The 15,466-nt window shown below is 38.7% G+C and overlaps 1 protein-coding gene across 1 annotated transcript; it reads left to right on the forward strand.

Annotated features, from left to right (window-relative positions):
* The first annotated feature begins 1,326 nt into the window (after positions 1–1,326).
* On the forward strand, positions 1,327–15,096 carry vstm2b (V-set and transmembrane domain containing 2B). Its single transcript, XM_027022917.2, has 5 exons — positions 1,327–1,981; positions 2,432–2,619; positions 3,219–3,248; positions 3,835–4,231; positions 14,043–15,096. Exons 1-5 carry the CDS (start codon positions 1,909–1,911, stop codon positions 14,129–14,131), a joined length of 777 nt encoding a protein of 258 aa, XP_026878718.2. The 5' UTR covers positions 1,327–1,908; the 3' UTR covers positions 14,132–15,096.
* Positions 15,097–15,466: the final 370 nt, after the last annotated feature.

Below are 15,466 nucleotides of genomic sequence, written 5' to 3' on the forward strand. Positions count from 1 at the left end.
ACATGGAGGATAGAGGATAGGTTCCCAGTTTTGGTCCTACCAACGTTTTTTCCTTAATTCCACCCAGGAAGTTTTGCTACTGTCTCCTCTAGTTTGCTCATTAGGGACCCAAACATGTGTAAAGCTGCTTTTTGACAATGTGTGTGGTAAAAGGTGATTTATAAATAAATTTGACTTGTGAAAAATATGGTTTATTTTTATAAAAATGGAAGACTAGGAACAAAGCCTGAATTAATTCAAGGACATTAGTGAAATATGACATATGAAATATTTTCATTTGTAATTTTTGCTAACCCTCAAATGTTAACCTATATTTAATTGCATAACAAAGTAATTCATCCTTATAGCATTCATCTGGAATTATATTAATCTGTTAGGACATTCTGTCTACTATATTCATCTGGAATCATCTGGAATTATACTAATCTGTTAGGAAATGCAGTCTATAATATTCATCTGGAAGATTTTGGAATTATGTGAATCTGTTAGGAAATGCTGTCCATTAAAAACAAAGCAGCAAGGGAAAAAAAAGTCTAAACAAGTGCAAACACAAGTGATTAAATTATGATTAAGAATAGAATTGTTATTTTGTTATTTTATCACCTCAAATTACTTAATTCATTTAAAGGAGCAATAAGGGGTTTTTTATATACATTATGAAACAGCCATTATACTGACACCTAGTGGCCTGGATGTTTCAGAGAGTCTATTTTGAAGATGGCCGCCTCTATGTGGGGGACCTGCTCTATGGAGCATAAACTGGATCATTTGAGCACTATAAATCACTTTAATTCACTTATGTGTCCTTTACTTCACGAATATTCAAATAATAAATTATCACTTTCATAAATATTGTTTGCTATTTCCAGGAAGTTAAAAATTACATATTGCATACTGCTTCTAGTGAAAGTACAGCCTCGGTTGACTACATGTGGAAATACAGAAAGAGTTAATATCAAAATCTGAACTTTAGATGACTGACAGCTGGCAAAGAAGGCGGTGGCATAGGTAGGAAATTACATTGGGATATTTAAATGCTTCATATTCAATGAAATTACTAAGGTATTCGTGTGATAATTAGTTTGCTTGTTGATCTTTATGAGAAGAAACAACATAAATCACAAAGTTTCTATATTTTTTCAGGACTGGAATTTGACATGCTCGTCAGATCGCGCGGTTTCTCCTCATAGGCTGAGGATGAGGCCGATTTGAGAGGCAGGGAAGGTTGGATCGCTTCCAGAGCTCGTCATTGCTGTCAGTGGTATCGCGCGCGCATGCCACACTGAGCTCGTGGGTTTGGAAATGCCAAAGCGCCTCCTCACTGTTACGCGCTCACACACAAAGCAGAGGTTTCCGGTGGCGCTAGAGGGAACTATCGACTGGTGCTCCTGGTTTAGGTATTAAACATTCCTCTCTTAAAGATAGTGGAAAAATCGTCCTCCAACGCAAAGTGTTGTTTTTCTGGATTGGACACTGGATTGTTTTGTGATGGGAGGTGGAAAAGACTGCCGATATGTTTCCCTTTATGTTGGGGTCAGAGTGAGAATATTTTTCACTGGTGAAGAGAAGTTGCGCCCTGACATGAAACAAATCGGGGAATAAAACAATCTCAGCCTCTAAGGATACTTGCTCAAGAAAACAGTCTACAGAAATTTTGCTGAACATATACGATCGTGCGGAGAAGGGTATTCTAGTCCGCACCTTTGGATTGTACAATTTGTCTGACTGACGCAGCACCGTTTGGAGTACGCTACTCGGGAATTTCAAATCTATAATTAGCATTTTAAGGAAATAAACTATTAATACAAAACCCAAATTAAAGACACAGAATGGAAATGGCAATGAAATAATCTCTGTCTGGTCAAATGACCATTTTCATTCGTTCTCTGATCGAAACCACCGAATGAGATGGAAAAACAAGGACTCGGCGGCGTCCTGTATTATTTCATTCTAAACGCTCCCCTACTATTCTATGTAAATGGTGAGTAAACTTGATCGGTCGTTCTGGTCAGAAGGTTCCAACGTCTCAACCCCGTTGTGTTTCAGAGTGTCTCTAAATACTTTATTTAAAATACTTAAGTTTTCTTCTGTCCTAGGATATTATTTTCTTGTTGACGATCGACCAAATGAGTTGTGTAAAATTTCACAGCGCACACATTCTGTAAATCACCGCTACTTTAGTAGGTATACCATGCTTTTAAAACAAGTTACATATGTAAGCAAGACTGCATAATTATCGAGGGCGACATTTAGATGAACTCTGCACATTTTGTTACTATGCAGCGTGACTGGGAAATAATGCACTACTTAGTGTATAAAAAGGAATACAATTTATTTTAATTATTAAAACCCCACAAAGTGTTACGTGTTATGCGCGTTTTCGAATTCGCAGCGTTCGCAAGTAACGACAGTCTTCGCTTTTCTGCCTCAGCCACTTTTACCGAAGTGCCAAAGGATGTGACTGTGGGTGAGGGCGAGGACATTGAGATGCCGTGTGCTTTTCGGGCTGTCGGAGCCTCCCCGTTCTCTCTGGAGATCCAGTGGTGGTACCTCCAGGAAGCAGCCCCAAGAGAGCTGGCACAAGAACTGCAAATTAGCGCCCCAGCTAACAGACCTAAGGTAATTCGTTTTTATTTAACGAAGAACTGGATAAATCTGCCATTAGCGTTGCATCTCTAAGACACATAGAGAACGAGTGGCGCCAAGAATAATGATCACCGTTCTATTGTGCCACGGCCGAAGTAGGATGCGACAGGGCTTGGTGTGCGTCAGCCGAGTCTTTGATAGATTTGTGTCATATGTGGTACCAATTAACTGAACTGACGCGATCCAATGTAAATATTGTGTATTTTGCACCATGGGTGGGCGTGAAGGGGAGTCCTCTCACGCGTACTACAAAAGCCACTTGTTGGGTTTAAAAGCAAGTGCAGGATACGTCCAATGCCAAGTCGATAGAGATAATAAGAGCAACACCATGGGGTACTTCTGTAATGACGAAGATATGTGTAGAATGTCTAGAACTAATGGGCTTAAAACATATATTCAACAGTCTTATAATCACTTCCAAATTACGGCTCAGATGAGAGCTGGGGATTTTCAACTGTTGCTGTCCATGCAACTCCTGCCGCTAAGTGCTTTGTAGTAGCTCAGAGGAAAGAAGCTTGAAAAAAGAAAATATGAGATCTGAAAGCTTCATACGTTGTTTTAATTTGTTATAGGTTGCCCCAAGGGACGCCACAAAAATAAGCGTAAGTATTTAAATCAAATAAGCATTAATTAGCTGTGACCGTCCTAAACAGATATTGTTTTACTAAACATCTCGCTAAAGCATCCAGGTTAATTTGGAAATAAGTGTGTAAGATGTGATGTTACAAATGGGTTTAAATATGAGAGAAACTGGTAAATGAAATGTTTTAACTTGATCCCGTAACTAATCATTCCAAAGGGAAAAAATCAGTTTATGTTTTAAATAGATAAACAAATCTTTGACTCAGTCCATTTGCAGATTCTGCAACAAACATTTTATATAGATAACGCAAATGAGAATCACGGGGTTCAGATAACTGACTTTTAAACAGGTCCATGAATCATTGCATTTACATGAAACGCATGTAAATGTATTGACAAACCCCGTGCAGATCTCTATTTTGCAAATAATTTCTCCTTACATTCATCTTTATACTAAATCAGAACAACAAATCGGCCATGTTGTATACGGAGTGCTGTGAAAATTTATGAAAACAGACAACCCTCACTCTAATGTCCTCTAGCGGTTTCAGTGACGTTATTTTAACGTTTGCCTGCTTCTCCATTTCCTTTTTACATAATAAACAGACCGTGAGAGTGCAGGGAAACGCCATTTCTCACAAGCTCAGTCTGTCCAACGTGCGTAAGGAGGATGAAGGGGTATATGAATGCCGTGTTTCGGACTTGTACTCTGACGAAACTCAGGAATACAAGGTCCAGGCCACTCTACGCGTGACGCCGCGCGAAGGCATGGTGGCTGAAGAGGCCGTGTCTCATATCCAAAACCGGTGGTCACTAAGGAATAGCAACACTGCAGCGGGTGGCCGGGCCACTTCGGAACCAGGCCATGGAAAGTCCCGCGTGCCTCCGCTGGGCGGTATTGGCCCTGCTCCTGCATCAGTGACAACAACCGCCTCTGCAGCAAAGTCTTCGGCGTCGCCTCGGCCGGGTAATGCGTCAATTCTCAGACAGCAGCACGGAGCCGGTGAGTGGAAGGGCAATAGTGACACCCAGTGGTCAAGAAAACAAAAACTGGTCTAAATTCAGTCGTAGCTTTTGTTCTGGTTTTGTTTCAGTACAAAGTCTCAGTGGCAGTTTGTACTGATAATCTCTGCCTTTGAATTTACTTCTGAATACACTTTTATATGTATTGTAGTTGTATGTATACATGTGCATGCACATGTGTGCGTGCGCACGCACACACACACACACTCACACACACACACACACACAAACACAGAAGCAACAAACACACCACTGACTGGTAAAGTATGTCCCTGTATAAATACATTTTGCAGTCTTTGTTGGAACCTCCTGTGCCATATCTAGACTCTGTGTGCTGACACAGTAGCTGGGCTGGATAAAAACTACATGCATGTGCCTGTCCAAGTATTTGCGTGTATGTGTGACCTTCACTATCACTTTGTCAGAGTGTGGGCAGAGGTGTGTAAGAGGGATATCTCTCATGCAAAGATTACAGTGTCTCTGTCTGTGGCCAGGAGCTCAGAGCTCTTTTTCTGGGGAGATTACTGGAGGAACTCCCAGCATGGGTTAGTGAAGGAACCCCCACTATGGGTTATTGAAGGAACTCCAGCATGGGTTAGTGAAGGAACCCCAGCATGATGACACCTGTAGACATGGGAGTAGTACAGTAATCATGAGATCTTAAACACAGTGAAACACAGCTCCAGGACGATGTTTAAAATCAAACACAGCTACAGGAGGATGTTTACAGAGCAGTCATTCACAGCTACAGCAGAATGCTCACAGACCAGGTACCTGTGCTGCAGGTGTTCTTTAAATTGCTTGTGATGGTCTGTTGGAGAGGTGGAAGGATTAGTCTTGTAGCCATCATAGTGATGTAAGAGATTATGAAGACTGGACTCACATTTATGGTATTGAGCTGATGCTTTTATCCAAAACAACTTACAATGATGACTGAGCACAACTTGAACAGTTAAGGGCCTTGTGCAAGGGCCAAACAGAGGCTCCTTGGTGGTGCTTGAACTGACAACCTTCCAATTACTAGTCAAGTACCTTAGCCACTGAGGTACCACTGCCCCAGGCTGGGCTTGTGCTGACTGAACATTTTTAATTATAACACTGGAGTATTTGACCTGGCTGGGTTTTTCATGAACCCTGGAGGCTTAGAGACTAACGATGAAATTACAGAAAAGTGCATGATACTCTGTTTCTTCTGGAAGTTTGTATAACTCCTGAACTTACAACCATAGACAAACTTGTCAGGCCTGCTATGTAATGGTAGTGTCTGTAATCCAAACATTTATATGGTTGTGACAGCTTGGATAGGATTATGAAGACACTGGTATATTTTAAAGTAATCGTAACATAAATAGTACACAAGCATTGTAATTTTGTCATTAAAATAATAAAGTGACACATAAAACAGTTGTATGTATCTACATCCTGTTAAAGCTAAACTGCTTTTCAATGAAAGAGAAAATGTTTGACTTTTTAAATGTTTCTGCACATCAGATGTTAATTATTTAATTGATCGTTTGCCAGGTGTTTATTATGATTGGTTCATTTGATTTATTAATTGATTTTAGTAGGATGTTAGGCAGACATCAGATACTGTTTAGTTGAAGCAATATTTGGGCTGTTTATTAGTATCCAGGAAATTTTACAGAACATGTTCACAGTATTTCTGTCTGCTAACATGTGGCTTTTTAGCACTCTAAGGTAAAGCAGCAGAAATACATTTCTTTTTGTTATCAACTTATCATGATGTTGCCATGCATATTAATGTAATTTTCCAAGTAAAAAATCAATAAACTCCTTAAAGACTAAAAATGCTAAAAGAAGGATTACCAGCAAGCTCTTATTATTGTGAATATGATATAATAAACACCTACAGTTTGTTGCTGGGTATTTAAATAACAATTAAATATTTTCCAACATCATTACACAGAGTAAATTTAGTTCAGATGTTACCAGATGTATAGGGAGTTGTTTGGATCCAATCCAGTGATCTTGCTGAGTGTGTGTGTGTGTGTGTGTGTGTGTGTCCGCGTGTGGGTGCGCCTGCCTGCCAGTATGCCCAGCCAATTCTGTCTTCAGTGCAATAAGACATGGGGGCAGTCATTTGGCAAGCATGCTGGACATTAGCTGGGCCGACACTGTTCCTTCATGTTCATGTGTCTGTCTCTGTCTGTCTAGCTCTATTATGTATTAGAGTAAAAGATAAACATTCATAATATTTGTCCTCAAATAGAAAATATGGTAGATTCACTAGTCTATAACCAGGGCCATAAATGTTGCTTGGTTGGATATACATCAGCTGTATTTTTAAATAAAGTGTCTGTATATTCATAGACTGTTAGCTCCTGGGTGTGTCTTCTTAATAGAACAAAACATTGTAATAATGTCTTCTTTTTGTTCTTTATATGGGTGATTTTGAGTATATGTTTAATAGTGTAATAGTGTTTAATTGTTTAGCTGTGTCATTTTATTCATTTGTTTGTTTTCTGGCTTGTTTTTTTGTAGTTATATTCACTGATAGTGTTAGAATGTATGTTAATTCCTGTATGCTTTGCTGGTGTGTTGAAAAATGTGTCCCTGACTTCATGCAGCTTTAGTTTCAGTGAGACAATGCAGCTGCACAGTGACTGGTGTGAAGAGAAATGTGTATATATCTGCCTGTTCATTCAGGGTCAGTCATATTCATTTGGTACTATCCAGTAGCATCTATGTAAGCTGTCATTTTTTATATTTCCCCAGCTAAATCAAATACAGCAAGGGCCTTCCTCACACTTCAGCACTGACAGAAAGATAGAGTGTTTGTCATAGTTTTGTTTTTGTTTTTTTTGTTTGTTGTACTCAGGCAAACACGTCAACATATTTGTCATTGGATGGTGAAGGTTAAAGAGCAGTCTGCAATGTTTGAAAAATTACTACTCTCCATTGTGGCAACAGTAACAGTGTTTGCTGAAGAAAACGAGAAAATATGCTCCATCAAACACACACACACACACACACACACACACACACACACACACACACACACACACACACACACACACACACACACACACACACACACACACACACACATAAGTCTTTCCCTTTTTGCCTCTCTTGGAAACATGTGCAACTGTTGTTGTTCCCTGCTGGGTCATCTCACTGAGTGACAGGATCAATTAATATATAATAAAACAATAACAAGTAATAAAAATAAGAAGAATGCAGGGGTGCCCTTGAGCTGATAACCCTAACCCTCACTGCACTCTAACCTCACTACTCCCTAATCGTCACCCTAAACTTCACTGCATCCTAACCTTCACCCTAACTTCACCCTAACCTTTACCCTAACCCTCACTGAACCCTAACCTTCATCCTAACCCTCACTGTACCCTACCCTCTCTGCAACCTAATCTCACTGCACCCTAACCCTCACTGCACCCTAACTTTCACCCTAACCTCATTGCACCCTAACCCTCACTGCACCCAAACCTTCATCCTAACCCTCACTGCACACTAACCTTCACCATAACCATAACCATAACTGCACCCTAACCTCACTGCTTCTCTGCACATTGCAGTGGGCCTCTTACTGCATTTGTTGTGCCATATTTGTGCCAAAATGCCCTTTTTAGCAAAGAAAAAACTTTTGTTTGTCAAAGGTTTGTCACGAGCTGATACTCTCCTGGTTTGTTCATTTCTCATTTCAAAGTGGTCGTGCAAAATGTCTTTGTAGGAACTTTAGGAATCATGATTAAAAAAGATGATTTGTGATTTTCCATAATTAACCTCTTAATTGTAGTCCAAGGAATAATTCAAGAAAGAAGTGTTTTGGTGAATCTTGGCAAATTTGTCTAACAAGTAAATTGTATGCTTAACTGCTAAATGTTGTGGGACAGAGGAGTGGAATAACGCTTGCTAAGGATTGTCAAGATTGAGAGATAAGATTGTTTCATGCTCCCTATTAAACAGGCTTCCAAAGCCTTCAATTTAGAACCACACTTTGGGTAATGAGGGGTGGGATCTTTCTGTAAATTCACATTCAGAAACAGGAATATTTGAATGTACCTCTGACCTCTAGAGCAACTGGCCCATAGTGAGGTGTGAAACCCTAATCGTAATCCTAGTGAGGTGTGAGAGGGGGCCCACCTGTCCTAGGCATTCATTAGTCTTATGAAACATGTTGTTTTACAAAGTAGAAGAGGACAATACCACATTCTTTCAAGGTGACCTTCACTATACAATGTTGCATGCTACATAAGCCTTGACATCCCTTCAGTTTGTTCTTTCTTTGCTTCTGACATCTTTTTGTTTTTTAAAGGGATGTGTTTATTCTGTATAATATTTGGCAAGTATAACATTGAGTACAATATCAATGGTCTGCTAAAATAATTTCATGTGTTTTTGTATATTTAAGTATAATAGGTTTTCAGTTATTAGTAAACAGTGACTTCATGATTGTGCATTACAATCTGGAGGACATTTTCCAGTCATCCAAGGACTGGCGGAATGAACCTAGGTATTAAAGGAAGTCCAGTCACATGGAAGTCCAGTCACATTGACTTACATTTTATTTCTGTCTGGAAATAAAAACAACAATTTAATCATAAGTGCACCAAGTTCAGCAGGTGGTAGACTGGCAGACTGTGGAGCTGGCAGGAGTGCTTTCACACTACCTGATGAGCCTTTTGCAGTTGCTGGTCTCCTCTGAGAGTGTACATTCACTGTAAGCATTTGTGCTTTCTCACTGCGTGCAGTGTGGCTGTGTGGGAGGTCTCTGGGTGCAAGTGTTAATTGTTTCTTCTTGGCTTTGCTCATTCTGGGCCATTGAGCTCAGTATTACAGATACAGCTTGCAGCAGGGAAATCAAAGACTGCCTCTGTCTCCATCTAGCTTTTGTTTGGCAGAGTTACTGCAAGATACATAAAGAGAGAAAATTATAGAGCAGAGAAGAATCAAACGATGGAGTGGGTGAAAGAAAGGAACATGGCGAGGAATGGAGAGGATAACGACAGAGAGCAGCAGCTCTAATAACACTGTAGAGGAAGAGAGGGGGTGTAAGGTTGAGAACAGGGAGGAGATGCATCTCTGTAACCCTGGACATGGTGCAGCTGCTGGGCTACCATCGGAAACAGAGGGACCTCTTATGACACCCGGAAATCTGGGGACTAGCCTTCGTTTAATCATTAGTCTTTACATGACAGTATGCAAACCATGTACCTGTTAGCCAGATAACTAGTATGAATGTGCGCTAGTAAATGTGCAGAGTAGGAAATTCATTACTTGGACTATGACTATGTAAAATATGGGATAAAAACAGTGTTTAACAGACCTCAGCTTCTAGCTGGTAAGGTACAAAAGAAAGAGATTTTCTCCTTGGCCCCCAGTGTAACACATCCATTATTTTTATCGATCCAAATATATAAATGTTGGAAATAAAACATACATTTTAGTTGCAGTGATGGTTGATATCTTTTCTTTGCAGTATTTTCTGATGACTTTCTAGTATCACCTTTGCAGACCAGATAATGCAATTCACAATATGATTTTCTGTGAGGTGTGTTCCTCGTTATTATTTTAATTCTTATTATTGATAATATTATTTCTGTTGTAGAACAAGCTCATATCTATGAAGTTTTTTTCTACCCCCACTGATGTGCACATCTCACAGAGATCAGGGTAATCAGGTCACCACAGTCACATTGGCACTACTCCATCACAAATGGTCTGTTGTTCAGGATTGTAAATTGGTGTCATACCGTCAGCTGTGATTTGGGTTGGTGATGCCACTATGCGGTAACTTTTAATTGGTCAATGGTGGCAAACTCTGTTCTTAATGAAGATGAGACTTAAAGGGGTCTGGGCCTGGGGGTGGAGGGTTTTAGGAGGAGAGTTGGAGTGCAGGTGAGGGTGGAGGTGGATCTGAGGGTGGAGCTGAGTGGAGCTGGTGGACTAAGGAGTTAAACTTGGAGAAATCTCGACCTGGGTCTTTCTCTCTTTGTTTCCCTCACTCTCCCTCTCTCGTCCTCTACCTTTCTCTCTCAATCTATTAAGTAACATTCATATAGTATTTTAAATGTTGCATTTTTGTTATATATAACGTGTGTTCCCTCATTACAATATGTGTCAAATTATATTGTGTAACTAATTGGCTTGTACGGTGAGGATAAAACCTGCTAACTTAAATTCACATGAAATTCAGCTATCCCATAACTTCAGTGTAAATGCTTAAGTACTCACCAATCTAGATTGAAGAACCAGTGCTGTGGTGCATTTGGGAGGCTGCATTTTTAGGCACCATGAGTTCCTCCTTAGATGAAGGCTATCCCATTTGGAAGGCAGCAGAAGTCAACTGTCTTCTAACGCTATGACTCTGTTATGATCTTAGACTTTATTAGGACCTTACAATGACCTGATTATGACCTTATTACTGTTCAACAGCTGAGCGTTCCATTGCTTCATTTTGATAAAATGGACATCAAGAATACATTTACAAATGTAGCTGTTTTTGTTATTCTTTCATTGTGTACATTTACATTTTTAGTTGATTTATTTTGATGATTTTTGATGATCATATTTAGTCATGCCAATAGTTAAATTTAGACAGACAGCATTGTTAAATTGTTAAATTGCATGGTAATGGGATTAGATAGCTAGTTAGTGTACTTGTTCACCCAGATTCAAAGTATTAACCTTAATTGTTTAACTTATTCAGTGTTAAGTAGTGTTATTTTCATATGTGAACCTTGAATGACACTAGTAAACACGCCTATAATGCGATATGATGCGATACACATATTACACATATTATTACACAGATTACACATATTACACATATTCTCATAACTGATGCTGGGCTCTACAATAGAACTCGCTTTTTCCATTTGTTAATTATAATTTAGACACTTATAATTTACAAACATATATTTTTGTTTGTTTTTGCTTCTTTCTACAGTGGAAGTAAGTATGAAATAATTCATTGCAAGAAATCTGTATAATTAGAATATTATTCAAATTGCATCTTAATGTTGCATATATTCATGTTACCAAAATCACCTTAAATCAGCCAAGCTGAAACAGACCAGTTCCACTCCTCAGCACCACCATGGGGTGTATTTGCCAGACTAGGGTTAGGGTTACAGTTAACCCTAACTCTCAGCACAATTATGAAGTGTGTTTATGGTTCAGGTTAGGGTTACGGTTATCCCTAACTCTCAGCACAATCATGGGGTGTATTTAGGGTTCAGGTTAGGGTTACGGTTAACGCTAACCCTCAGCACCATTGCAGGGTGTGTTTCTTATACTTTGCCCACACAGGTGGTGTATAGCTATTTGGTATTGCTTATTCACAAATAGTTTAGAAATCTTAACCTAAGCACCATCAGCTGTACTGTCTAAGTGAATATTGGCACCTTTTTAACAACCATTGTGAGAGCTCATGTCATTGAATAGCTCTTTTTAAGCAAAATTATCAAGGTTCTTAGTAAACATTAAAATTGTAATGATGTGATTTATGACTTCAATGTGGCAGATGCCATTAACAAAACTGACAAATCCTTGGATGTTTTGATTATATTCATGACTAAATGTGTTTTACATTGCTTAAAGCTACATTACACATGATTTTCAATTAAAGCTTGGTTTTACCTAGTATTATAGTTTAATACATAACCCCAACCCTCAACCAAACATTTAGTAACAAACACACACAGACACACACACACATGTATTGAATCCAGCTGTATTCAACTTTATCATGTTTCTACACAGAAGGACATTGAAAAATGGTTGTAACTTAAAGCATGGAACACATATGTGCACCGATGATATAATGGTATAACATGGTAAATATAATCGTGAACTGTGAAGTATTTTATTTCTTGCCATGCGAAAGTACAGTACCCTCCAAGACTTTTGGTTTGAGCTTTTTGTGCTTGCCAAAGATAAGTTTGGTAAAGATGAGTTTGGAATTGATGGGTTTGGTATAGATGAGCTAACATGGTTTACATGGCTATTTTGAGAATGGTCTTCTACCCAAATAACATCTGCTCAGCAATGGCTCTCATGGTCAGATGACCAGCAGTGAACACTAGAAGGTGGCTGTCAAACTGTCCAATGATTGGGCAACAATACGTAACACCTAAAATGTATATAAAATATAAAGAGAGCTCCAGGATATTCTCACACACTTACTCATACTGGTATGTCATCAATATGGTGAAATGTTGATATGGTGAGATCCCTGTGAGATGATATGGTGAGATCCGTGTGAGATGATATGGTGAGATCTCTGTGAGATGCTGATGTGGTGAGATCTTTGTGAGATGGTAAAATGGTGAAATATCTGTGAGATGTTGATGTGGTGAGATCTCTGCAAGATGTTGATGTGGTGAGATCTCTGTGAGATTGTAATATGGTGAGATCTCTGTGAGATGGTGATATTGTGAGATCAGCAGCACATGGAATAGTTCATCAGGCATTCGGAAATGTTACAGAGACTGTGTACCAAATTACTGTTTGTTCCTTGAATTATATAATAGATTATTAAGAGGAAACAAAGTTTAACATCCATTTGTATTGGTCTGACAGACATGGGTGTAGTCTAGCTGTTATAGGCATTTGGGCCACTAATGACTGCTGATTCGTTAACTACTCTGTTGATGTGTTGTGATTATGTTAGAAACATAACTGTACACCTTAATCTGATGGGCTAGGTTAGGTTCAAACACTAGAATAGACAGATTTGCTTTTTTGTTTAAGTTGTGAGAACATTTTAATTGTCAGAATGTAGTGTTTGATTTAATGAAAATGACATAAAAAGAGTTATTGTTCAGGAAACTCAAGATTTGAATTAGAGTAAAAACCTGGCAGGTGATGTGTGATTGACAGCTGGATATAGAGCCACCTGTGCTGGCCTTGTTCCCTGTTTACACATTAACATCATAACAGCAGCAGGAAAACTGGGAGGATGAATATTGCAGCCAGTGGAAGGAAATAAAATCCTTTGGGTTTGTGTGGAATAAAATTCTGTCCATGCTGCTGTGTTTCATCTGATTGTGGAGAATACTAAGTTGGAGCCACAGGAAATTCACCACTATAGAAAACAGACACTTGTTTCATATTCTAAAACTCAGGACTGCTTCAGGCCTGCTAAGGAATCACTAATTGCTGTGTGTGTGTATGTGTGTGTGTGTGTGTGTGTGTGTGTGTGTGTGAGAGAGAGAGAGAGAGAGAAAAAGTGAGAGAAAAGACAAAATGAAAGACATAAGTGCACACACACAGAGCTGTGTTAACTGTCCTAATGTGTTCAACTGACACATGTTTTTATTTGTTTGTGTGTGTCCAGCTGCGCTTTCATATTTAACACTGTCTTTACTGTTTCTCATAGTGTCAGGGCCCGTGCTCTCTGTAAATCTGTGAGAGAGGAAATGTCAGGCCGGCACACACAGAGACAATGTGTCTCATGTAACCACTGGTGTTCCTTATAGCCTCAGAGCAGAAGCCAAGCCTGATTTACAGCATTGCCATGGGAACCTGCCACCATTTTGTGGCAGCATTGAGCTCCCTGCTGGGTGTGATAGGCAAGACAGGAGTAACATGGCTGGAAGATGGGGAACAGCCATGCTGGTGACAGGAAATACTGAATCTGAAGGAATAAATAGCCACAGAACTTTTTTTTTCCTTTCTTTTCTTCCCCACACCTGTCTGCAGATGCTGTTTATTATTGATTTAAAGTATAAAAATAAAATATTAAGTATACTAAATTTTTACCTTTTGAACTAATTGTCATTTTCTATGCTTTTGTTGATATTTAGGTTCTGGAACCATGGCAACCACTGAGCCCCTCCTCTACATAACGCTGCTTGTCCTGCATAAGCTCATCCCTTTCTTGATTGCCAACTAAAAGACACCAAACAAACAACAACTACCAGTGTTTTCACTTTATGTACCAAACAGCAAAGGGAAAAATAAATGAAAAAATAAATATATATACTATTATGGCACATCATCAAGGATGGAATACAAGAAATTGTTCAGCGAAGTGACTTGGGAGAAAATAGTCATATGAACAATGAGAAGGACATCTCAGACTTGAACTCACAGAAATTTGCCTGGGAGTTGAATGCTAAATGGACTGTATGAGAAGCATGACAAAAATATATATTAAAATGAGTCTACGTGAATTAGAGCTTCACATTTGTGTCCTACACACAGCTGACATCCTCAAAACACTGCACCTATTTCCAAACACTGGCCTCTGCCCTGCAGAATTAATGGCCTCTTCATTTATTTTTCAGTGGAGTTTAAATTCCTGTAAAATCTAATTTTGAATTTTTATCTTAATGACTTTTCTTAACATACAAGGGATCCATTCTTCTGTGACCATTTGAGAATGAAGTTTTGATTATATTTGTATTGGTTCCACCTTTAACAAAAAAAAGCAGTAGACATAATTTGTTAATGTTTGTTTTATTTATTTTGCTATTTATTTTATTATTATTTTTGTGTCTTTATTTATTTTGCATAAGCTGTTTAAAAGTCTCTCATGGTCTCATTTCCAAGTTGGTGATGAAGCTTGTCTGTGTCGGCGCTTTCTACTGAGATTCTGTGTAATCCTGTATTACATCTCATCAGTTTATGAATTCTACATGAGTTTTGTTTATTTATTTGTTTTTCTCCACATGTATACAAATGCGACCTTATATATTTTGATCAAATAAGGCACATGTTTCCATAGTTGTTGTTAGTCACCTTCAATAATGTTTATTTTTATTAAAGATATGGTGATCAAGTTAAGACATTCATTTATATAAAAAAAAGTATGTTGCCAACACAAGTTGAAATAAAGATTGTTTCTTTTTAATAAAATTTGTTCTCTGAAGTCTTATTTTTAAAATTGTAAGGTCATAATGAGCATGTTTTTTAAATGCCACATACAAAGAGTTGCAAGTAAGCTGGGCTTGATTAGAGTGTGGTTGCTTTCAGACTATGAGTGTCTGAGGGTATGTGAATGGGGTTGCTTTGTGTGAGAGCATTGTGATTGTGGCAGACTGGGCACATTGAGACTGTGACTGTGGGTGACTGGGTGGACTGTGACTATGAGTGATTAGGTTCAATTTCAATGTGGGTGACAATTGTTGCATTGTGAATTTGGGTAACTGAATTTGAGTTTAGCTAATTTACATTTACAGCATTTAGCTGAAACTTTTATTCAAAGCAACTTACAGTTATGACTGAA

This window comes from Electrophorus electricus, chromosome 21, assembly GCF_013358815.1.
Source record: "Electrophorus electricus isolate fEleEle1 chromosome 21, fEleEle1.pri, whole genome shotgun sequence".
NCBI classification, from domain to species: Eukaryota; Metazoa; Chordata; class Actinopteri; order Gymnotiformes; family Gymnotidae; genus Electrophorus; species Electrophorus electricus.